This window comes from Diabrotica undecimpunctata, chromosome 8 (assembly GCF_040954645.1).
Source record: "Diabrotica undecimpunctata isolate CICGRU chromosome 8, icDiaUnde3, whole genome shotgun sequence".
Taxonomy (NCBI): domain Eukaryota; kingdom Metazoa; phylum Arthropoda; class Insecta; order Coleoptera; family Chrysomelidae; genus Diabrotica; species Diabrotica undecimpunctata.
This window is the reverse complement of record NC_092810.1, coordinates 20,038,778-20,065,206: the sequence shown is the minus strand read 5'-3', so window position 1 is coordinate 20,065,206 and position 26,429 is coordinate 20,038,778. Positions and strand designations below refer to the sequence as shown.

The window sequence follows — 26,429 nt, the reverse complement described above, 5'->3', positions numbered from 1 at the left end:
TAAAAAGCTTAAGGAGACTGGTGGAATATACAGAAAACGAAGACCAACTACCATAGTTAATCAAGATAACCAGATAGTGCTGGGTGAAAAGGAGAAAATTAATATATGGGAAAATTATATCCAGGAGCTCTTCCATGACGAAAGACCCATGAATGAAGTTTATACAGACGACCAGCTGACTGGCCCTTCAATCACCAAAGAGGAGATAAAAAAGGCAATATTAAATTACACTTACTAAGTTACGCTTATTAAGTTACGCTCTACCTTTATTCCCCTGCCCAAGAAAGTCAATACAAAAATATGTGAGGATCACAGACTCATTAGCCTGATGAGATACACTTTAAAGATATTCTTAAAAATACTACATCAAAGATTATACAAAAAAATGTGAATGGGACATCAGTGACTCCCAGTTCGGGTTTAGGCAAGGTTTAGGAACACGAGAAGCAATAGTAGCAACACAAGTGCTGGTCCAAAATTGTTACGATCAGAGGAAGGATGTGTTCCTATGCTTTTTAGATTACCAAAAAGCGTTTGATCGTGTCCAACACCACAAGTTAATGCAGATCCTCAAGAAAGTTGATATAGACCAAAAAGACATAAGATGCATTGAAAACTTGTACTGGCATCAAACGGCACAGTTAAAAATAGACAATCCTATATCCAAACCCATACATATAAGAAGAGGCGTTCGACAGGGATGTGTGCTTTTCCCTCTTTTATTTAACATTTATTCGGAAGCCATATTTCAAGAGTCTTTGGAGGATGCAAAGATGGGAATCAAAGTGAATGGAGCATTGATCAACAACATACGATATGCTGATGATGGTGTCTTAAACTGGCTGCAGAATGGGGGGTTGTCTCTCGGGATTTAGTAAATATATGTGTATTGCGGGTAAGACCAAGTCAGCGTCGAATAAAGATACCTTGTTTTTCCTAGGTACCAAAAAACAGTTTTTACTTTGTCTAGTTTTTCGGAACACTGCGACCATTTGTTTTGCCACGCACTACTAATCTTGTTTTTAAGCACAATTTAAGATTACTTGTCACTATTTTATTTAGGTGAACATGACCATCGCTTAGAAACATACTTTATTTTCACTGAAAATTGTACAATTTGATGGACAATGCTTACAAAAAGTCAAAAAAATAACAATAACAATTAAACTTTACTAAAATTACATAAATCGTCAATATCACAAAATAAAAGAAAATAGAATACACAATCAATTGCAAAATTTAACAAAATGCAAATTGCATAATAAAACCTTACGAACTATAATCAGTTCTCAATTTGTCGATAGCTCACTACAAGTTTAACCCTAATTAGAGAACTGAAATACAGAGAGGATAGCTAATACGATATAATAGTAAAAACCAACCTGAAACTAACGGTTTAAGATGTTTTCGACTAACCCACCTTGTATCTGAAGGAATATAATACAGCAGTCAACGTTATGATCCGATTATGAAGGTATTTTGAATGGTTACAGATGACCGACCAGTGTCGTAGAGTATATGATTGAAACATTTATTTGAACTAAATAAATATATTTTTTAAATTGTACTTATGTAAATTGTATTTTTGTTTTAATAAAACTTCTTTATTTTATTCAAAAATAAAAAGTTTCTTGCCATTTGTAAAAGATACATTTATTTAATTAAGGGGAAAGGCGCCAAATGTCGCCTGAAAAAATTTTCAATGTGTTTTAAATGTATCCATTATTTTCGAATCCGGAGAAAACTAATAAATATTTTTGAAAAATTTAAACGCAGAATGAAAGATTACATTAATACTGAGGACAGAAAGTCCCTGAAAACTTCTACAATGTTTATTTTCATATGTCATGTAACAGGATTTAAAAAAAAATGGATACATTTAAAACACATTGAACATTTTGACAGGCGACATTTTGCGTCTTTATTTCGCAGTGGTGGGGTGGAAGTCTAAGGACTGTGATGTTTCGCTTTTTCGCCATTTTGTCAACTACGTATTTCTTGAACTTAGATTTGTGTTGCCGGGCAATTTTTAAAAAAGTTCTTCTTTTACCATTCCATCTTCGTAAGGCAGATACTTATTTTGCAGCCAGTCAAGAATATCCTGTTTCTTCCACGCAGTCGTTGGAAGTCTTTCTGCTAGTCGTAAATGATAAGGTGCATTATCTAATACTATAATTGAATTTGGTGGTATGTGTTCAATCATCTGCTCAAAATACTCTTCGAAAACATCAGCTGTCATCTCCTCGTGATAGTCTTTTGTGCTTTTGGACTGAAATTCCAACAAACCATGCTAACAAATCCTTCTTTTTCACTGCCAATGTGAGAAATTATTAATCTACTGCCTTTACCAGTAGACCAACCTTCCATAAAGGCTTGCTTGGAGCTTAATATATTTTTATCTGACCAAATTTTTTTTAGAGTATGACCTGGGTTTACCCACGTTTCATCCTGGTAGAAGATTGGCCTTCGTTCAGCCCGGAATTTTCGTATGGATCTTATATAATTTCTTCTCCAACATATTATCTCCTCCCGGTCAATCAAAAGTGATTTTCGGTCTGATTTCTCCCACCGGAAATTTAATTCTTTTAAAACTTGCCACAATTTAGTTCGTCCGATATGAGACAAATCCGGGTCGTCTCTAACTTCTTGTAAAATTTTGTTTAGGTTTGGTATTTCTTTTTTGAAAAAAAATCCATGAATTTTCCTTCGAATACCATTTTTGGCAAATTCATCAATTTCAATAGGCTTTTTCCCTCTCTTTAAGTGTTCGTTTGTGTTTGGGTTAGCTATACCGTGTTTTTTTCTTTCTGATAGGAACCTATATATAGTTGACTCCCCTACGCCAGTCATGTTAGCACAACTTTCGACTATGTTGCGAACAGTGTTTGTGGGATTCTGAGAAATTAGAACATCGTGAACATTCAGGACAATAGTATTCTCTCTTGGTGAATAGACATACTTACTGACTGTACGCAACAGTACCGGTGTAAAACTTGATGATGTTGATGATGAAGCCATCACAAACAATCCAACAAAACGAGCACGAGCGAAAGGTACGTATATGTTTGTAGGTATATGGAATAAAAAATCACTCACGCACTGCATATAATTCGCAAAAGAAATATTCGAGTCGCTAATTACTGCCGTAGACGCGGAAACACCGACGAGCCGTAAATTACATGCGATCAAAAACGTACTAAACAAAAAAATTGTTTTCATTCGTAATAACTTCACCCTTTCAAGTTAAGTTTCGAATATAAACTGAACAGACGAGACACGTGGCCAAAGCCGGCATCTTTATACCCATTATATTATTAAAAATCTGGGGAATTCCATCCTAATTATCTTGCAACGAATAGTACCTTTGGATATGAATTCCAGGTTTTCTAGTAAAGTTATTAAACGGGAAGATTAGTATTGAAATATCCAAAGAGATAAGATATTCTTATTTACAAAATTGTTAATGGTTAAATTCTTATTTTTATTAATATAATATAATAACCAACATTAGCCGTGAAAGTTTTAATTGTTTTTTGCTAAATATATTAGTATTAAAACATTATTAATATTATATATAACAGTATTAAAACATTATATTCTAAGTTAATGAATAAACCCTTCAGGAACGCCTATGATGATAAAAATTTTACGACCGTTTTATGACTTTGAAGCACATTTCGTGCTCTCAACAATTTGTGAACGGAGAATAGTTTACGAATAAGTTTAACTCTTTTTTGCCCAAATTAAGATTTTTCAAAAAAAAAACAATTTTTTTTACATGTATTACTTTAATAAGATGGCATAAGCATAATTTATATATATTTTTTTAAATTTTTCTGCTACAAGTACTCTTTTCCCAGAGATGGCACTTAACAAGTCCCGTCAGGAATTAAGATAGGAGATTCTATCAAGAGATAGCAATTTCTGTTGCTATAAAAAAAATGCTTAAAATCAAAGCTTTTATTATTTTTTATAAATGATTACTCTTCACGAAGTAGGAAGGCCGTGTTACATCGCAAAACAGTTTTTATTTGAATTACAACACTAATAGGCACCATAAAAAGAACATTTTGATTGAGGTCTAGACTCTATTGCAAGTCAGCTGCAATATTCATATCTTCCCCTATTGGTGCTAAAAACAGGCCAGTGTTTTCCCAAATTTCCCAATCTGACGTCATCCAACGCGCTGTAATTATACTTCCTCCTTTTTTTAGGTGTAGATGACTCCAAACTTCGGGAGCCTCGTTTCTTTGCTTCAGTGGCGTTTGTTAAAAGTCCCCTAGCAACCGATCTTCTTGCCTCCAGCTGGCTGATTTTTTCGAATAATTCATTGTATATAATATATGAATTGACAAAGGCAATGCCCAACATGCTCCAGAATAAACGGTACGACCATTCACGTGCTTTTCTATCTTCACAGTATGAACTACGTAGTTGGTCGGCAAGATCAACGCCACCCATATTGTTGTTGTCGTCTGCCACAACGCTGGGGCATGGTAAGTTTAAACTCGAACCATCTCTTTGTTTTCTGGAAACATGTTTTACTTCTGACCCACGAAAGTTAGTTGCAATGTTAACTGCTCTCTTATCTATCCACACAAAATAACCAATATTAGTATAAGAATAGCTATAATCAAAATCTCCGCGTTGCAATTCCTTTACTTTTAAATTTCGAGGCAAGTTCTTCCTGTTTTTACGAATTGTAACACATGCTAATGTATTTTCTAGTTTTAGGCTTTCGAGTAATTTTACGCTCGTGAAGAAATTATCAAAATAAAAATTCTTGCTTGATTCCAGTACATCTTGGTTAATGATAGTACTACTCTTTCTCCTAAACCATAGTTCCCGAATTCTATCTATAATTTTTCGTTTTTGCCTTGATATAAGTCAAACTGTAACATAAAACCATTTTGGTCTGCAATAGACCATAATTTGTAGCCCCTTTTGATGGGCTTTTTCAGATTATATTGTTTCAAGCTACTTGAAATTGACATTTTCAGCAAAATCAGCTTGTTCGTATAATTGTTAGAGGTCAAATCTCTGACAACTGGACTATAACGATAGAAAAATCAGATACCTATTTATATCTTACGAGGATCAATGTTATTTTTCCCTTTTCAAAGACAATCCTCCATATCCTAGTTTCTTACAAGTTTACGAAATAAAATTTTATTACACTAAACATTAAATAGATAAAACCTCTACAAAAATGGTGAAGTTTTCTATATACAGTACATAAGCCGTTACCCTTACACGTCAAAAATGGATATTAGCAGTAAAATCAACCTATTCACACCTTGCAAAATAGACAAACAACGAACGTGCTTTAAACATATTCCCCGCATTTAAAATAAAAAAAGTGAAACCTCGAATTCTTCTAATTTACATGGTTCTATTTGGAAACTTAAAGGTCACGACAAGTCATTATTGCATCCTGAAAGAACTATTTACTTTGATAGGATCTGAAATTCATGATACGTGGGCTATAAAGGTTTTATATAATTATACGTTTTTCACAATATCGTTGTTAATATTGAGGTTAGGTTAGGATCGGTGATTGAACGTTGAATTATAAACATTTGGATTTTTATCACGGTTAGATATTCATTCAAAAAGATATCCTTGTCAGAGGAAGTCAAAAAGAATGCAAAGGATACCTATATTAAGATAATAAGACAGTAACATGAACATATTTTTATTAAGAATTCGACAGGTTTTTATTAAACTTATGTCTTTTTCCGTTTGTGCGATAACTCTTGATGAAAAAATATGAGGTCAATAGATTTTATTATTATTTTCATATTCTCATCGTGGCGTAACATTTTCCTAACTCTTAAAATTTTGATTGTGATGTACCTACCTATAGATTTTGTAGACAGTTTTTATAGCCTGTGACTTTAACGTATTTCGAGTTTCCTTGTGTAATTTAATTTTGTCTATGTCTAGATTAAGTTAAAACCTGTTGGGTATTACAAACACAAACTCACTTATCTATTAACAATATTTATATAAACACTTTAAAGTTATATAACACTGGGAATAGAGCATATAAAAAACCAAATGGCCGAGTTTTGAGTTTCTTAATTTTATTGTTGCGATGGCTGATGACGTTAAATAATTTGATTTTTTAAATACGGCTGTGTAACCGAAAAATTGCATTTATGCAGTAAGTTTTATTTATTTGTCACTCTCTTTAATACATGAAATAAAGATATATTTTCTTATCTTTCTAGAGTTCTTTTGCTGAGGCCCGCATTCAGTAGCCGTGCTCATCAATATATCACCACCTGTGCAGATTTATTACCAGGCTACATACCGATCCGTCCTTTTTAATTATTTCCTCAACTTCCGCACTATCTTTTAATTAAGTTTTGATTATTAATTAAATTACCTTTTAAATAATTATTTATTTTGATTTGATCGTAGGTCGCGTAAGTTTATTATTTTTTTGGTGATTTTATTCTATCGATGATATGATTTTTTGCATTATATAGGTAATTTTAATATTTTTGCTTATGTAATGATTGAATACCTATCTTTTTTGAGGAATTTAAAGAGTCCTTTATAAATCTCGGTGTAAGATTATTTTCGTCCTTTTTTTGCAGTTTAGCTATATTCATTTATCTGTTACCTTTCTGTTATCCATATCCTTATTCACCCCAATTACGCTACCGAGAATGAGCAACGAGGCTTTTGTAATGTTCCTGTGTATTTTCGTATTATTAACACCAGATTTTCTTCTCTTTAGCCACCTTATGCTGTTTTTCGTTAGATTATGCTCCTGCTTTTTCTTGTAGGAAAAGGACTAGATTTCAAAAATGTATTACCTACATAGGTTACTTTTGAAGCAGGGAAGAACCTTATTTTCTTAAGAACAGTTTTCTAATATATTTCCTTTTTTTATAAAAAGTAATCACTCGGGACTTATGGTACATACATTCATGTACTAATACCTTCTCCTTTCAGGTTTGGGCCCGCCTATATTGAAAATTACACCTCCCAGTGCAGTCGCTCTCTGCGTGGCCGTGCGTGTCACCAGCCGCAGATGACCGCACCAACTCCGATTGGCGTGAAGTTACTTTCAAGTACTTAACGCACTTTTTGGAGTCATCTCCGCACCACTGCACTCAAAAATAACATTCTCGCGTTTTCGTGGTTCCTTGTGGATCTCCTTAGCGAGTTTCAGACCAAGCTGATTTATTTTGCTTTTGCAAGGTCACATGCACTCCGTGTTTTGTAGAGAGTTCTTCCGTGTCTCGTACTACTACTAGCAACGCAAGGTATCCGGGGGATGGCCCCCTCACTGTATTCAAGACGTAAGACCTCATCATATGCCAGGTTCCATAGCAGCTTTGGGCAGGAACGGACCCCTGTGGCACCCTAGCCGTAACATCCACAATCACAGCCTTCTCAGCCAGATCCTTCTCTCGGATAGATGGTCAGGAAATTTTTCTATCCTCTACCGCTCTCATCACTGTTCCCATTGAAGTGAATTAAAAGCGTTCCTAACCTCTAGTAGGAGCAAGGCTACCCATTTTTGATCGTTGACCTCCACATGTAACGCTTGGTAAACTCTCAACACTGCATTAGTCATGCTAACCATTCTTACCAAACCATATTGTCTAGAGAATAAGCCTCCAAACATATCAATTGATTCATCATTGTCCCACTCAGCATTCTGTTAAACAGTTACAAATACAAGAGAGGAGGCAAATAGGTCGATATTTTTCCTCTCTGACATCGTCATTGGTTATTTAGGTCATGCGGTCGATAACCTTGGCAAATTAGAAGATATGCAGGGACTGCTTTGCGTCAGTTTTATATATTTTATTTTATTTATAATAAAAAAAAATAAAACATATTTTACTATTAACGAACTAATGAAAAATAAATGCCCGAACAGAAAAAAAATAAAAATATATTTTAAAATAGGCCACCTCATGACATTGCTTTTAGAAAATATGCCCTTTTTTATCTGCCTTATTTAAAATAAGAAAATCATATCGTAGGCATGAAAAAAGCTAATATATAATCTTAAAAGTGTTTTAATAAAAAGTCTACTGTGACAATAGTAGAGATAATTTAGTTTGTTTAAACTCAAGATAACCTAAAAAATTGACAGCCCACAACACACATAATCCTTTATAACATAAAAACTGACTGTAAATTAATTAAATTGGGTTAAATTCAAAACAGCACCTGAATTGTATGCATATTTCCATTGCAAGGCGTTGTTTACATTTCATTGAACGATAATGGTTGGATTTCATTGAGCAGTGATGGTCATAAGATGAAACTAAGTTGGCTACCCTGACTAATTATTGTAATTTGTGTTTTTGTCTATCTACAAATAAATATTTATAAGATACAATTACGAGGTGGGTTTTGAAAATTATGCTAAAGATTTTTTCTATACAAGAACTACAAATTTTTTATTGAGAATTACGGAGAAAGCCTTAAAGTTTCCTTAACCAGAATTTCTATATTTGATCGACTCTATATCGACCAACTATTAAACTAGGAGGTTCACTTTTGATGTCATGAATCCAAACACGTTTTAATTTAGTTAAAAAGTTTATCGAATATAATAGACTTTTGGTTCTTATCTTTGTTGACTTTTACGATGTATTTGACACAATAAAAACAGTCGCTATCTTAAAAGCGATATCAGAATGTAGAATAGACCACAGTACGCAAATAATATTCAAAATCTAACCATAAAACACTGAAAACTTTTATTTTCAGCACTTCCACAAAATTTATTATAATTTATTATCAGTAATGCTGTTTCGGCTGAGTACCTTTCCCAAGTGATCTATTTTTGGAGTGCGTTAACACTTTATAGTATTCAACTGAATACGCTGAGGAGAGGAAAACTGTTTGTCCCAAGTTGGTCATTGTGAATTATCTGTATTTTTTAATTAATTATTAGTATTAATATAGAAGGTGATTCAGAGGATGAGGACTATTTAGATAGGAATTTCGATTAATATTAATTAACGAGAAATATCTCAGATTTAATGCTCATGCTCTTGATTTCTCAGTCTATCGCCACACTACCACACACCTACCACTGTGCCGACATGAGCGGCATCACTGCGCACCGTAAGACCAGCACTTCATTCTAATTATGGCTTCTACTATAGACCCTATAGTCTCTTGGTTGTTTTAATTAAAATGTAGGCGACGTAAAAAAAATATACAAAAATAATCTTTCAGATTTATTTAATTATTCCTAGGCTACTTAAACACACAGGAGACAAATAAGAGGTAGTTTGATGTAAACAACGTAATTATATTTTAAAAAATCACGTCCAGTCGGTTTTTTCTATGATTCACTTTTTTTGTGAAGATCAAAACACTTAACTAAGACTAATCTCTAAATAATTTCCTGGTGGTAATAAATATCTGGCTTGACGGTAATCTAGTTCACCATTAAACATGCCATCAATATGAATAAACAAAAATTATTTTTCAATCCTAACGACAACTTTAGAACCATGAAATTTCCTGAAAAAAAAACTAGATTTAGCTATAATTATGTAATATGAAAAGCAGTAAGGTGTGAAAAATAAACTGTAAAGTTTATAGACTGCAAGCTTATGGGACATTTTTAGGGAATCATTTGACCCACTATGAATCACATATAAATTAGTACTACAATATTTAATAACAACTTTAGAAACTATGCCTTCCATTCCTATGCCTTGAAAGTGCCTTTCGACAAGTTTCGCGAACTGCGTCGTCGCTATAACCGTTAGGCCCAATATGGTTGTCATAATATTGTTTTGCTATTCTCCATATATATTCGATGGGATTAAACTGGCAATGATACGGTAGCAGACGTAAAACTTGATGACCGTAACTTTCAATAATCTGATACACAACAAAAGTTTTTGGTTTTGCGTGGATATTTGCCAAGCGTAATAATTCTGATTTTAAAATAATGTTGTGTAAATGGTATATGTTCCTTTGTCAACTATTCTTTAATTTTATTAACAGTCCAAGAATTCGTTGAACTTTTGTTTAATACTTCAGAATGGTAAGGTGCATTGTCTAAAATAATTACGCTGGGCTCACTTAAACCTGGGAGAAGTTTTTCATGTAACCATTTTACAAATATTTCTGTGTTCATATTATCGTGATGGTCACTTGATTTTGATTTAGATGAAAATATTAAATCAGCACCTTCTATAAAACCCGATTTCCCTCCTGCATGTAAAATTATGTGTCGCTTCCTTTCTCCATCAGTATGTTTGATAGACTTTACGTTATCATCTTGCCATATTCTCTTGGTTGCACCCCTAGAAAATATCCATGTTTCGTCTAAATATATAAAATTTGCCCTTTCTTCTTTTAATTTAAAATATTTTCTTAGAAAGTTAATTCTTTTATGCACAAAAGAACTTCTTTCACAAAGGGCTTTTCTGTTATCCTCCTTTTGAAATTTGAAACCCAAATTATGTATCACTTGCCATAGACTTGTTCTGCCAATTTCGTCAAATTGTCTATCTTTTAATTCCGAGAGAATTGTATTTAAGGTCACATGTTCCTTGTTGGCTCGCATTCGATAAATGGTATCACGAATTTCAAATTTTTTTCCATCTGGAATATCTTTCGTTTTCAATGATAGGCGAGTTTTCGGTGATCTTCTTTCCGCCGTTCATTATTGCGATTTTGTAATACTCCTCTTAGTTTGGTTTCACTAATTCCTAGAGCATCACATACGCGTTGTTGAACAGACATTACCGATTTTAAAAGACCGCCATTTTCTTTTTCATCCGTAAAATACTTATGTACACTACAAATTAGATTATCTACATCTAACACACGTCTAGGCATTTTTAAATATTTCCACCAAACATACAATGTCAACACTGGCAAAGAATCAATTCAACTGCAATATTGTAACAAATGTATACCTACCCTAATGTTATTTTAATGTATTTTAAAATATGACCATTAATGCAGTTTTTACCTAATTTTCTGGGAAGTCGTTTACTGCAACTGTTTATCAATGAGTTATTAGCATAATTTTGTTAATCCGAAACCCGCGTAAATATAGCGAACCGACTATATGTAAGTGCTGTACAGACTGTTTACAAAATTTCTACTTATATGCGTAGATGAGAAATTGCAAAGAAACTTTTAATAATACTATCCAAAGTACTAAATATGTAGTATATTGTTGTCCTTGCTTAATATTAAAATCAAAAATATTTTATGGTAATTTATTCTTGATCATTTTAGAAAGTGTCTTTTGTTTTACTGAACTAAAATTTCATATATGCTTTGTGTTGTGTTTATAAACCTATAAATTTTTGTATTTTCTGATTTTAAAAACGTCAAATAAGAAGTATATTTTACTAAAATAAACTTCTCTTAAAAAATCATTAACTGATTTTTTTCGAAACTACGACTGAAGCATTAATTTATGCAGAGAATTCCTCATAAATTTAACGTAAATTTTTTCGCCTGCATAATTTATAGCTAATGCACTGATTATGCTAAAGCAAACCATTTAGCTGGTAGTAATTTTGCTTTAAACACAGACATTTCTGATCACTATAAATAATGTTACGCAAATCTCACTTTTTTAACCTGAATTCTACATAATTTGGTCAATCCAATTATTATTGATTTTTAATCTAGTGAAAGTGTTACATAACGTAAACTAGAATATCTTTTAAATTGCAAAGCGGTTGAGTTTTATCACGTGTGGTTTATTTTCTTTTTTAAACAAATTCAAAATATTACACAGTGAAGCATTGAGCAAACTATAGCGATGGCTGACCCAACTTTTACCTTCTTATACAAAGAATTTATACCCTTTAAACATACTGATTTATAAAATTGCTCAATGTATAAGAAGTATTTTTTTTTATTTATTTGTTTTCAACCTTTAAACCCAAAGGAAAGAAGTGATTTGGATTAGAAAGACGCAATAGGTACTAGAGATGCCTTGTTTGTCCACGGATCGTTCTTCACAGATACATAAATGTAAATGTAGATATTTCTAGCTCACTGGAAGAAGTTTTTCTTAGAACTTCTCAATAGCCAGGTAGATAATGAGTTTTTTCTGCAGCCATCCCGAAAATAAAACTTTCGGTATGATTTACTAAATCGAAAGTACCATTTTACACAACTCGTACCGAAATTAGCTACTTTCGGGACTATTTTTTTCACTTTCGGGACGATTTTGGGTAGCTAGGTATAGGTAAAACAAACACTCCTGACCATGGAGCTGCGCGAAGGCGGAGTCAAATTCACGTAAAGGCAGAAAGGTTCTATTGTAAGTGGAATTATACAGTGCACAGTACAATGCGTTTCGCATGGAAGTGGGGACTAAACCAAATTTCGTCTACTGCGCCGTGGTCAGGAGTGCTTGCACTATCTCTAACGGCTTTGACAATAACATCAACTTTGTATTGTCATTTAAGATTAGTGTGTTTACACTCAGTTTTGCGTTTTTGAATTCCAAGAAATGGAAATTTGTTAAATTACCACATCCCAAAGAATACACCGGGCACTGTCACTGTTTCAGTCGATGGGCTCTTGATAAGCTTTCAGATGATCCACTGTTTTCGAGAAAAATTTTGTTTTCAGATAAGGCCCATTTTTGGCTTAATGGTTACGTTAATAAACAAAATGCCCATATTTGGGGTGATGAATAACCCAAAGAGGTTGAAGAGTTGCCATTACACCCTGGAAAACAACTGTTTGGTGTGGTTTATGGGCTGGTGGAATCGTTGGTCTATATTTCTTTAAAACAGAGGCCGGCCAGAATGTTACTGTGAATGGAGACCGTTATCGTGCCATGATAACGGAATATTTGGTACCTGAAATTAAAGCTCGTGGCTCTCGTTAACGACATTTGTTTCCAACAAGATGGCAGCCCGTAAAAGCATGGCTTTAGTGCGAGAACGATTCGGTAAACAAATTGTTTCACGCTTTGGATCAGTGAATTGGCCGCCTAGATCCTGTGACATCTCACTTCTAGACTCTTTCTTTTGGGGCTACCTAAAGTCCAAAGTCTACATGAATAAACCAGATACGACTGAGGTATTGGAGGCCAATATTACTCGAGTCATTGGTGAAATACCAATCGAAATGCTGGAACGGGTCATCAAGAATTGAAACTTTAGAATGAACCAACTTAATCGTAGTCATGGCCAACATTTAAAAGAAATTATCTTTAAGAAGTAATTTTAAAGAATGGTTCTTTTGTATGATAATAAATATTTTCAAATAAAATTTATTTTTTTCATTGTTTTTTCTTGTTGAAAAAAGTACCTCTAAATGAATCACCCTTTATATACCTCAATTAAAAAACATATATGTTTTCCGCAGAAATTTTTAATTATTTAAAATTCAGTGTGAAAAATCTTTACCATTATAAAGGTCTATGTATATAAAATTTTTATCTGTCTATAAATAATGTAGAGTTACCAGATGCGCTTAAAAGAAGGTGAAAATAAATTTCTTGCATTCAAGAGACTAGCTGGGAAGGACAAAGAGCGAAAGAACTATGTACGGAAAAGTAACACTAGGAATTGAGTTTAGGAGATAAAATTGCTGATAGTGAAATGAACAATAACGTAGTAGAAGTTGTAAGAACGAGTGATGCAATAATGAGAGTAAAATGTGTAGTTGATAAAGAAGTATTGAATGCTGTGTGCGTATGTGTGTATGCTCCTCAAACATGGTTGGGTGAGAATTAAATTTCTAGAAGAAGATATAGAAGATGATTTTAATGCACATTTGGACCAATCCCAGACAGAATATGAAGCAATGTATAAAGGAGTATAGTATTCATTTATCAGAGTTTTTCAAGAGACTCTGTGGTAAGCACTCAATACAAAAGGAGTCCCCGGTGAGTATTTAAAGATTGTGAGACATGTATGGAAGAGTAACAGCTAATGTTAAAATAGGTGTGGACGAAACTGATAAGTTTCATTTTAAAGAAGTATTAGACCAAGTCTTGGTGTTTTATTTATCGTTTAGTATAAATATTATGACGTTAGCATTATGGAAGTTTTGTTAATAATTGTAATATTTGTTTTCCTGATGTTGAATTTGACTTCATACTAGATGACCCCACAGAGGTTGTTCTGTCTGGGGTTATATGAGTAAAAAATAAATTTGGCCCGTTTCCGAAAGCCATATATGGCGTTAATTTGACTTTTCTGGGGCAAAACCAGAAGCTTCTCCTTTAAACTTAAATGGACACACAACATTTGTTAAATAACAATGATTTGCCGTAAACTTAAATCGATTGCCACCACGTTTTAATAGAATGTTGCTGATAGAGATCAAATGCGACAATTCGACATTTTTGTTTTCGATTCCGTTCAACTCTATTACGTGCCTCGCGTTGCTCTTTACTTTGACTTTCTCAAATATTTTTTTTATTTGAAGCATTGTGTGCTGTATGACTTAAGTTGCTGCTTAACACTGCCTGAGGTAATTGCAAAGTAGATTGAGAATCGTATCTTAGTAAATATAGTTATTCAACCAATATTACGTGTACGCGTTTTATAGTATCTCAGATTTATGAAAAACAACCGCAGAAAATCATCGCATCTTGATTTACAATGGTCTTCGTTGTTATCCTCGGCGATAGCATTGGGTATCGTAAGATGAGTTACTATCGCAAGTAAAGCGGCGGGATCTCTTAATGACCATATAATAAGACCTATATTAACATACACGGTGGAGACAAGACTGACACATCTAAAACGAGACAACTACTAGAAACAAAAGAGATCAAAATACTTCGACGAATATCAGGGAATAGTCTGTTGATAGGGAGAGAAGCGAAAACATAAGAGGAGCATGCAATATAGAAGACAAAATGGTTGGGTAACAAAAGGGAAACAGGAGTGGTGCGAACACATTAGTAGAATGGCAGAGGATAGGATTACGAATAGCACGAGATAAGTCATCAAATGGACGAAGAAGTATTTTCAGACCAATAAAAAGATGATGCAACAATTTAAACAATTTAGGATTCTAATATTAAAGAAGAAACAGGCTTTAAAGCCTAAATACAAGAAGGAAAAAGAAGAAGAAGAAGAAGAAAAAGAGTTACTACCATATTTGGCGTTAGTTTGAGGTTATGTTCAAAAGTTTAGTTTTGTTATAAATGCCATGTGTTCCAAAAATGAGTTATTATTGAAATTAGATGAGAAAGTGTATAAAATACTGAAATGGATATTTCTTATCGTCCTTTTGAAGGTAAATTTATGATCAACTTAATTTTAAATAATAACAACAAAGCAAAAACCTACTTTTTTTTAAAGTAAACATATTGAAATAAGTATTGTAGATGAAAGCAAATACAAAAAGACGAATGAGGTTCATAGTGACCACGAGACTGATATTAATCCTGAATATTCTACAGGTTAGTTTAAATTCTGCATAAAAAAATATTTTATATTTTTAGGGTTTAAGGTATTTAATTTCAGTAAGCCTAGAAGAGAATGAAGCCAATGGAAATGAAAATAAAATAATTGAGAAAGAAAGTGATGAGGAACCATTTCATGTAGACTCTGATACTAACCCAGATTACATTTTGACAGAAGAAGAAAACATCCCTGAAGTAATAATTGAATTGATGATAGTTTTAAAAGTTGTGACATAAAATTAAATCGAAAATGCAGAGGACGACCTTCCACTACCTTCAAATTTCCACCGAGACTGTATGATGCACCATTACCAATTAAAAAAAAGATAAAAGGATTACTGTGGTTGTGTAGCAAAATACCCACAATGTACCATGGATTTTATAAAAATCTTAATTCAAAGAGTTATGTACCTCGTAAAGTCGAGCTCGAAGTTAATTCAGTTAAGAGCAAAAAAAAGTCAGAGGGGGAAAATTGAATTAAAATACAAAATTGCAAACTAGATCAGTAACTTCTTCAAAATGTAGCTTTTTATATAAATAAAATTAAAAAACAAATAATTCTGGTATTTATTATCTACTTTAAAAATATCTTCATCAAAAACTATAGTAAATCATTCAAAAGTCAATTATGACCATTTCTGTCGTAAATCTGTTTTACTCTACTCTGTAAGATCATAATTAAAAGTATCACCTAATGCTATTATAAAAGCATTTATTTTATAGATTAATGAATTGTGGTAACGATGTAAATATTGTTTTATAATTATCGCAATTACATAAAAAATAAGTTACTACAGTCTTCGTAGGATTAGTGGAGATATGCATTGAAATATTCAGTAAGTTTTTAGTAGTAGTAGTTTATGTAGTAACCAATATAATAGTTTAGTATTTCATAAAGAAGCTTGCCATGTCTTACTTAAATTATTATAATTAGTGTCTGGTTCAATTTTAATGGTAATGTTTAATTCACTTCCATCATACTTCCTTTTTATTATTATGATATTCATTGATCTTAAAATTTCACATTTTATGATGATTCCAAGGTAAGTAATTCAATATTTTAAGAGCATTGCACAACCCTGTTCTTTATTTTTAGATTATATACTTATAACTTTCTCCTAAATGGGATGAAAGTGATCAACAATGTTAATATTAACATTTATTTCTTCGTTTACTGTTATATGTTTGTATAAAAGTATATTTAAATATTTACAAACTTAATTCAAAAAAATTGACAGGTTGTTGATTTCGATGTTTTAGCATACAACTTAGGGAAAACCGACAAAAATTATTACAAAAATATACAAGACTCCAATCAGTAGTATTATGAAATCTGTTTAAAATAAATGTAAATTTCCCAACATTTTTGCATCGCAAATATAATTTTTTTACATTTTTTTGAGCAGTTTGGCGAGAAATGATGTAACTGTTAAAAAAAAAGAAGATAGGAATATGTAAAGCATATTTAGTTATAAGTGGATACAGTAGCCACCTATTATAAGCTTACAGGTTTGAAGAAAAGGAACTAATTATTGGTGATCAACAATATAGCCAAGGAATTACCAACTTTATAAAAACAAGGAAAATACAGTAATTGATGGATTCGACCGTTACTTGATGGAAATTCATTTTATGTAACAATAAAACACTGAAAACTTTGTTTTCAAAACATCCACAAAATTTATTTTAAATTCTTATCACTACAGCTGTTTCGGCTAATTGCCTTTCTCAAGTGATCTGTTTTTGGCATGGGTTTACACTTTATAGTCTCTAATGAAATAGGTTGAGGAGGGGAGAACTGTTTGTCTCAAGCTGGTCATTCAGATTTATATCTGTGTTTTTTAATTTGTTAATTTCCATAGATTCTAACAAAGATAGCTTAAGGCCTTTATTTTGAATGTGTAGAATTTTAAATTCGTCATTAAAAGAATGATTATGATCTAGAAGGTGAAATGCGTATGTAGAATCTGTTTTTCTATTATTGAAAGCCCTTTTATGTTCTGCTATTCGTTTATTAAAGTTTCTACCTGTTTGACCAATGTAAGTTTTTGGGCAGTCGCCACATTTAAGTTTGTACACACCACTGTGTAAGTGTTTTTTATGTTGGCTCTTGTTGTTTTTAATATATTTGCCTAGGTTGTTATTTGTTCTGAAAGCTGGTGTTATTCCTTTCTTTTTTATGTGTTTGGCTATTTTTGTTGATATTTTGCCTGTATATGTAATCGAGCAGAACGTACTGGGTTTTTTCTCTGCAAATAGCAGTAAACAATGGATACAACGAACAAACAATTAATAAAATGTTAAATCAAAAACTACACAAGAAAGCCCTGAACTTAGTATTTCCACCACCAGAGAAAAAACCCAGTACCTTCTGCTCGATTACATATACAGGCAAAATATCAACAAAAATAGCCAAACACATAAAAAAGAAAGGAATAACACCAGCTTTCAGAACAAATAACAACCTAGGCAAATATATTAAAAACAACAAGAGCCAACATAAAAAACACTTACACAGTGGTGTGTACAAACTTAAATGTGGCAACTGCCCAAAAACTTACATTGGTCAAACAGGTAGAAATTTTAATAAACGAATAGCAGAACATAAAAGGGCTTTCAATAATAGAAAAACAGATTCTACATACGCACTTCACCTTCTAGATCATAATTATTCTTTTAATGACGAATTTAAAATTCTACACATTCAAAATAAAGGCCTTAAGCTATCTTTGTTAGAATCTATGGAAATCAACAAATTAAAAAACACAGATATAATTCTGAATGACCAGCTTGAGACAAACAGTTCTCCCCTCCTCAACCTATTTCATTAGAGACTATAAAGTGTAAACCCATGCCAAAAACAGATCACTTGAGAAAGGCAATTAGCCGAAACAGCTGTAGTGATAAGAATTTAAAATAAATTTTGCGGAAGTTTTGAAAACAAAGTTTTCAGTGTTTTATTGTTACAGAAAATACAGTAAACAAATGCTTCGTTTGTTGTAACTTCTGGTGTTGGTGGTTCATTATCATCACCTATAGTAAGTAGGTATCGAAAGTAGTCTTCGATAAAGTAAGTAGTATTCGAGAGTCCCAGAATAACACACATGGAACTATCTTCTACAAATAATATGTACACGTTGTTGGATATGCAGATGACATCGACAACATAGCTAGGTCCATGAAACCTGTGAAGGATGCATTCGGGTCCATTATGGGCATCTGCATAGAGAAGAGAACTAAATATAAATGCCCAAAAGAGCAAATATATGTGTTGTACTAGGTCAAGCAACTAAACAACTAGAAGATTCATAATTGGCGTTTTAGATCTAGAAGGTGTAGATATATTCGTATGGTTAGGCTCGCTTCTGACTTAAGATAACACCTCAGCGAAAAAAGAATACTATTGCTTACGAATTAATGTTATTATGGTTTGAGAAGACAGATGGCCTCACAACTAAACAGAAAAATTAAAGGGGCCATCTAAATAACATTAACCAATGCTAACAAATAGAGCAGAAACGTGGTCATTTACACGGGAAGAACCAAGAACTGCTTATAAACTACGAGCAAATAATCCTGAGTTGAATATGTGGAGAAATAAAACAGGAAGTGGCACAGGCATTGCATAGAAGTTTTGGGGAATCTGACGTAAAATCTAATAAAGTTGCATGGGCATGTAATCAGGCTAGAAAAAAGTGCAACAGTTACAAAAGTTTTTGGCCAAAAAGAGCCGATGGGACAAGGAGTAAGAGGAAGACCGAGAGTTAGGTTTTAAGACAACTTAAGGGCAATTTCAAATCTATTTGAATTAGATAATGGGTGAGAGCTAGAAACAGTGGTGAATAGAGGATTATTTTAAAGAGATCTTTGGGTCATAACTATCTGTGATGCCACTAATGATAATGATGGTATCAATGTAACATTGTTATATTCTGCTAGATTATCGACTTCTTCTTGGCATTCTCACCCTATCCTAGTGACATCTTAGACCTCTGATAAATACTTATATATCCCTGCTTGAATTTTTCCTCAGAGCGTCTGGTTAAGAATAAAGTGGTCACCGCTTTTCTGGTTGTTCGTTTTAGTTGCTGATTATAAGAAAGCCTTTATCACAGTACTTTAACCATAATTTAGAGAACCTAATCCCTCTACAGAAAATGTGAAGCGGATATGAGTAATAGACAGTTTGGCTTTCGTAATATATTCAAAACAGTAGCAGCTTTGTATAGTTTCACAACTCTTGTTCACTAATGAAGAAGAGGATGAAGTCGATGAAGATGTATTAAGTGATTGCGATGGTTCCTGATCAAATAATGACAGTGACGCACCCAGAATTTGTCTGAGGGGTGGGGGGTTTGAAATTTTTTTATGCTACCTCCGTTGAGTCATTAAAATTTGGGTTTTAGTTTAGTTTAAAATACCAAAGATTCAGTTATCTATTATCCTGACTACCAACTAAAAAAACCCTCTCTTACTTGTGCCCAGTTGACTGTCGCACGTACCGTACTCCGGAAGTGGGGTGGCCGCTGTAAGGGTGACGACTTTTTTAGGACACTTCCTTGTCTTATCTAGATTTTATCTATTGTTCTGAAGGTATTTTTTGTGGCATTTTAACGTAATTACTATTTTAATGGGAATAAGCCACAATTGAAGGGTAAAATAAGTTTATTGACGTTTGACATTAATCCAACTTGTACATACAATACATTTTGGAGACGGCTATCGCCGTATTCCTGTTCTCCTCTGCCAATCCTTCCGGCTCAAGGCATGCTCCTCCTCCAAACCTCTCGATTCCATCGCTCTTCTAATTCCTGCATTCCATGAGCGTCGAGGTCTACCTCTTTTTCTTCTTCCAGAGGGATTCCATTTGTGAAGTTTTTGGGGCCAGCGTTCGTCAGCCATTCTCAATAGGTGTCCAAACCATTTTGAACCTCTTCTTTTTACCTTGTCAATGACCGTCTCTGTAGCATTCATGTTATTGCTTATAGATTCGTTGGTCTCCCTTTCCTACCATGATGTTCTAGCACGTCTTTTAAAATAATCCATTTCAACTGCCAACAATCTCCTCTCCAGATCTGTATTAATTGTCCATACTTCAGAGCCGTAACAAAGAACTGATTCAACCATGGTTTGCTGACCGTATTTGTATTTTGACCGACGTCAAAATACAATTTTGTGACAGAATTAAATATCATTAAGCAAATAGCAGTATACAATGGATACAACGAACAAACAATTAATCAAATGTTAAATCAAAAACTACACAAGAAAGCCCTGAAATTAGTATTTCCACCACCAGAGAAAAAACCCAGTACCTTCTGCTCGATTACATATACAGGCAAAATATCAACAAAAATAGCAAAACACATAAAAAAGAAGGGAATACCAGCTTTCAGAAGAAATAACAACCTAGGCAAATATATTAAAAAGAACAAGAGCCAAAATAAAAAACACTTATACAGTGGTGTATACAAACTTAAATGTGGCGAATGCCCAAAAACTTACATCGGTCAAAACTGGTAGAACTTTTAATAAACGAATAGCAGAACATAAAAGAGCTTTCAATAATAGAAAAACATATTCTACATACGCACTTCACCTTCTAGATCATAATCATTTTTTTAATGACGAATTTAAAATTCTTCACATTCAAAATAAAGGCCTTAAGCTATCTTTGTTAGAATCTATGGAAATCAACAAATAAAAAACACAGATATAATTCTGAATGACCAACTTGAGACAAACAGTTCTCCTCTTCTCAACCTATTTCATTAGAGACTATAAAGTGTAAACGCATACCAAAAATAGATCACTTGAGAAAGGCAATCAGCCGAAACAGCTGTAGTGATAAGAGTTTAAAATACATTTTGTGGAAGTTTTGAAAACAAAGTTTTCAGTGTTTTATTGTTACAAATAATAATAATATTTATAGGTACACAATGATAACTTAACATTGAATTATTTTTAGAATCGATATAGTACCAGTCAGAGGAAAATAACACATACAGTCCATCCCCAGAGTGTGCTAAAAATCATTTAGACTACGATTGTGATAACTACTTTTGTCATTGGTATGAAAATGCTATACAAAAACCGCAGTCAGCCGTTTCATCCACTACTGACGTAATATTAACACCCCAAGCTAACACACCGATTTCTTCATTTTCCGAATTAACTCTAAAATTTTCTAGAAAACGAAAAAAGGTTTCTCGAAAGGATGTAGGTAACATTAGACATCGACATGCTGCATCTTGAATTAATAATACAAGAAAGAGATTAAAAAATACAATAACAATCAAAAAATAAAGTCGTGATGGTACAATCAGTTTGCGAAATCATTAAAAGCGATGTGTCCAGAAAATTGTAGATAAAAATGTTCTTCAAAAATTAGTACCAATAAAAGGATTTCCATTTTCAATAAATTTTGGAATTTAGGTAAGAGGGAAAAAGTGGGCAATGAGTTTTTTTAGCTTCCTTAGTATTAAGACAAAAAAAAACGAAGGATTTTTACTGATACAGTATCAAAAGGCGCAATTTAACTCCCATTTATGGACTGGAAGTGAAGATAGGTGATAAGGCCGAATTTATATCTGTTTGTAAAAAGACGTATTTTAAATACTTTCTCTATAAGTGAACAGTTTGTCTACACTGCTTTGGAAAAACTAGACGTTACTATCGGTTTGGTATAAATAGATCAGAGATGCCGTCACAATCATCGTAAGGTGATAACCGAAGACGTTGTCAAAAGTGTTTGTGATAACATCAAGTCCATTTAACCCTTAGAATCTCATTTAACACGAAGTAGCAGTGATAATATTTATTTGGATAGCGATTTGAATTTCCATCACTCATTTTATTTATACAAGGAATGGTTTGACGAACAAGAAGTATACTCCTTTATAGCTAGTACTGAAAGGTAATATCGTGATATTATTAACGAACATTTTAAATTGAGTTTTTACGTTCCCAAAAAGGACCAACGTTATAAATGTCACATTTAAAAAAACAAGTCTAATTCAACATTGCGTAAAACAAAGATTTATGAAACACATCTGCATAGAAAAAATCTCACGCGTGAAAGAAAGTGCTTCGATAAAAATTAAACTAAAACCTCTAAGGGAAAAAATATTAACAGCTACATTCGATTTTCAGAAAATACATTATATATTATTTTTTCTATAAACGTAAACTACCAATATTCAACTTCACTGTTTTCAATGTCGTGGATGAAGAAGGTACTTTCTTCATGTGGCATGAAGGGCAGGGCAAAATTGGCGGTAATAAGATACGGTTTCTACGTATAAGATGAAATTTATTTCAAAACATAAGGACCTGGGCACAAATTTGTAAGCTGCATCCACTTTAAAAGTATCTATTCGTCATTGCTTTTTATAAGTTGGGCACACTCAGAATGAGGGTGATAGTGAGTTATATTGTATTTTTATTTTTTTTGTTAAGTTTTAGAACGATATTATTATTTAAAATTTTACTAGACAGGATTATTACCCACCTATTTCGTAATTAATATGCAAATTTTCAAATATATTGATTGTTCCCTCACTGAACAATCATCAAAAAATAATGAGCGAACCTTTAAACAGCTGTACTGTAAAGTTGACCGAATGCCCTTACGATATTCTACGTAGAAAGTGTCGAAATAGATCGAGAAAACATAAAACAAAACAACAGTTGAAATTTTAAAAATAATAGAACTGCGTTAGGCTTTCTTTTAGATTAATTATTCTGAAAAAACCAACAAAAAGCATAATAAATGGATAAATATGTAACAAATCTCTGAATTTAAAAATGCCGAAAGAGCAGGTCAGAGAAAAGAAAGTAAGGATATACAGCAAAAACTTAAAATAAAGTAATACATCGTTCGATAATTATTTAATAGAAAATATTTTAGTAATGAAAGTGCTGTTTAAAATATCAACTTTATATATGTATAAAGACTATCAATAATTTAATTAATATAATAATATGATACATGCGATGGTATAAATTTATTAAAACTACAACTATTCTTACCTTAATATAAAATCCATCTTGAATTAGACGAATTACGTGATATAAACAAAATCAGTCTGCTATTGTCACTTCATAAACCACATACCGACACAAAACCAAAGGAAAAGCCAAAACCACACCGATTTGCGAAATTTCTCTGAAGATGTTCACCGGAGCACCAGGTTAGCCGCGACTCTACGGAGATGTTGCTTACCGAACGCAACGACTTCCACGGTTCTGACGGATGGTTTGGCAAATTATTATTCAGTTAACTCACCGGAGAAAGTGAGAATAATCCGGAGAGACAGACCAGTGGCACTAAAACTATGTGGACGCCATCACCAAGAGGTGATGTTTTAATACTTGCTCCCTCTCTGAAACTATGTGCATGTGACGAAAAAGTTGTTTTGCGATTATTTGTACGAATTCTTTGAACTTTATTATTTTTTTGTTTGTGAAGTCCTTGATGATAAGATCCTGGTTCTGTGCTAATGGATTACCGACAATTTTTTCGTTCTTGTGCGATAAGTAGTCATATCATAAACGATTTTTTAAATGAATTAAAAAAAATCTAGTATTTATATTTGTAGTACATAACTAACTTGAAAAGTGGTTTAGAATATAAAAATTTACATATGTAATTGTGCAATTATATCGAGAGATATTTTTAAATAGTTTGTCTACACAGCTGTAAATGAGCATAATAAGTACCTATATAAACAAAAATTTATTTCTGTGAAAACAAATTATATAGGAATATAAAAAGCATAAAATGAATAAAAGGAATTTAAGACTAATAGATTATCTATTGATACTATTGACGTAATTTTTAGCTTAACAACAGCTTCTAGAAAAATCCTGGGGTAATATTCGGTACTTCTTCGCTTCTAGGATTTTACGCAAGTAAAACTCTGCATTACCCTGTGTTCATTTCAAATAAAATAATAGATACAATTTTGTTTAAGTATTGTGCTGAAGCTATTTTCTTGTGGCATTTTAAAGTAATTACTATTTTAATGGGAATAAGCCACCATTGAAGTTTATTGACGTTTCGATCTCCACTCATGAAATCGTTCTCAAAATACAAACATTAATAAATTAAATGAATTTTGTTTTTTGTTACTTGGTGAAAAATTCTTCTAATGATTTAATTTTATCTGACTCATTTATATTGACAATTCGAACATATATTATACATTTTAAAGTAGATGACTTTAAAATGATATTGCCAATATTGGTAAGTTGCGTTCCTGGGACGACTTTATTGTAAGATAGTTCAGTCGATTACATGAATTCAACTTTAACTTGAGAATATCCGTCAGAAAAAATCATAGCCTGTAATTCGTATTTAAAGAGGTAATCACATGCCATACTGACAGTAAAATTCTCCTGTAAGTGATTCCATAGTAAATCATAAGAAAAACACTAGGAAAAAAACCTCATAATACTATCCTGACATGGTAAGTATTTGGTGTTTTATTTAGTTTACTCTCAATAAACACCAAATTCTGAATTTATATGTTTGTAATTTAGAAAACATAAATGATGTTTCCTCGATATATTACCGATTTACTTCCTCTTCTTCTTCTTTTTATATAAACATGACTGTCAGTTTTTCAGTGTGCCTCCATTAAGTTGTCGTTCCATCGTTTTCGTGGTCTTCCTACTGATCGTCTTTCTATTGGGGAACCGTCTCTTGCCATCTTTACTACTCCATTTGTTCTCCACCTTGCATCCACGTCGTATATATGTACTTCTAGCTCTGTCCCATAGTGTCTTACCATCAATTTTTCTACTGCTTTTTCTAACATCCTTTTTGTCCTCTGCGTGTTAGGTCTTGTTTCTGCCGCGTATGTCATTATTGGTTTGACGACTGTTTTGTAAATTCTGCCTTTCGTTTTTTTCCCGATATTTTTATTTCTCCATATTATTTCATTCAGGCAGCCTGCGGCTCTGTTTGCTCTATTCATTTGATCTACCACTTCAGTTTCGAGCTTTTTGTAACTAGATAATGTTATACCTAGATATTTAAACTCCACCACTTGTTCTATTATCTGACCCTCTAGCTCCAATTTACTTCTTAGTAAATTTGCTGTGGTAACCATTTAAATTTTCTGTGGTTAAATTTTCTGGCGGTTATATTAAATTGGTGCAGCATACGTTGTAAATTATCTTCACTTTGAGAGAGTAGTATTGCGTCGTCTACATAGCAGATTATTTTAAGTTGTTTTTCTCCTAGTGTAGCGGTTATATTGCCTACCACATAGGGTATTACATATAGGAGGTTGAAAATTGGGGACAGAAGTTACTGGGCTCGACATAAGGTAAGCAAAACAAACCAGAACGTTTGCGAACGGCTACTCTTGGTTTGATTGGAGAGTTGGTAACTACAAAAAGTGAATTAAAATGGTACTTACATGGATTTCCTGGGCAAAACAACACAAGATTATTCCTAGCTATTTAAAATGGACGCCGCTTACAGAATCTTCTTGCTGGATGAAAAGATAGGATTTTCTTTCCTAAAAAAAATGCATTAAAAGGGTTAGAATCTTCTTAAAGGAAATAATACTCTTGGTTTAGGGAGGAAAATTACATATTTATTATTATCTCACCATAAACAATAACAAATATAAATAATAATAACAAAATACAAAAACAACTTACAATATTGCTATCGGTTTACAAAAACTCTAGACGTTGGGAACACTTTAAGAATTTAAATTATTGTTGGGCGACATTTTGTAGCGGAAATAAATTATTACAAATGAAAAATATCTTTTTAAATGGAACTATGTATAGAGGTTAACTTTTTTAAAAACAAAACAAAACAAATTCTAAATTTATGGTTAGGTATGTATCAAATGTCAAGAAAATAATGCTAACTGTCATATGTCAAGCAATTAATTTAATTAAACCCAGCCTGTGAGAAATGTTCACCCCTAAGAATTACGTTCGGGTGTAACAATTCATTAGAGCGATTTGTATTAACTCGAGTAAAAACAGGAGTTACTCC

General features: G+C 32.7%; 1 protein-coding gene across 1 annotated transcript in view; it reads right to left on the bottom strand.

Annotated features, from left to right (window-relative positions):
* The window catches only part of LOC140447258 (uncharacterized), a 258,442-nt gene extending 234,717 nt beyond the window's left edge, over nt 1-23,725 (bottom strand). Inside the window, exon 1 of the mRNA XM_072539812.1 lies at nt 23,438-23,725. Coding sequence (XP_072395913.1) covers nt 23,438-23,454 — 17 coding nt within the window. The 5' untranslated portion in view covers nt 23,455-23,725. The remainder of the gene's footprint in view (nt 1-23,437) is intronic.
* Nucleotides 23,726-26,429: the final 2,704 nt, after the last annotated feature.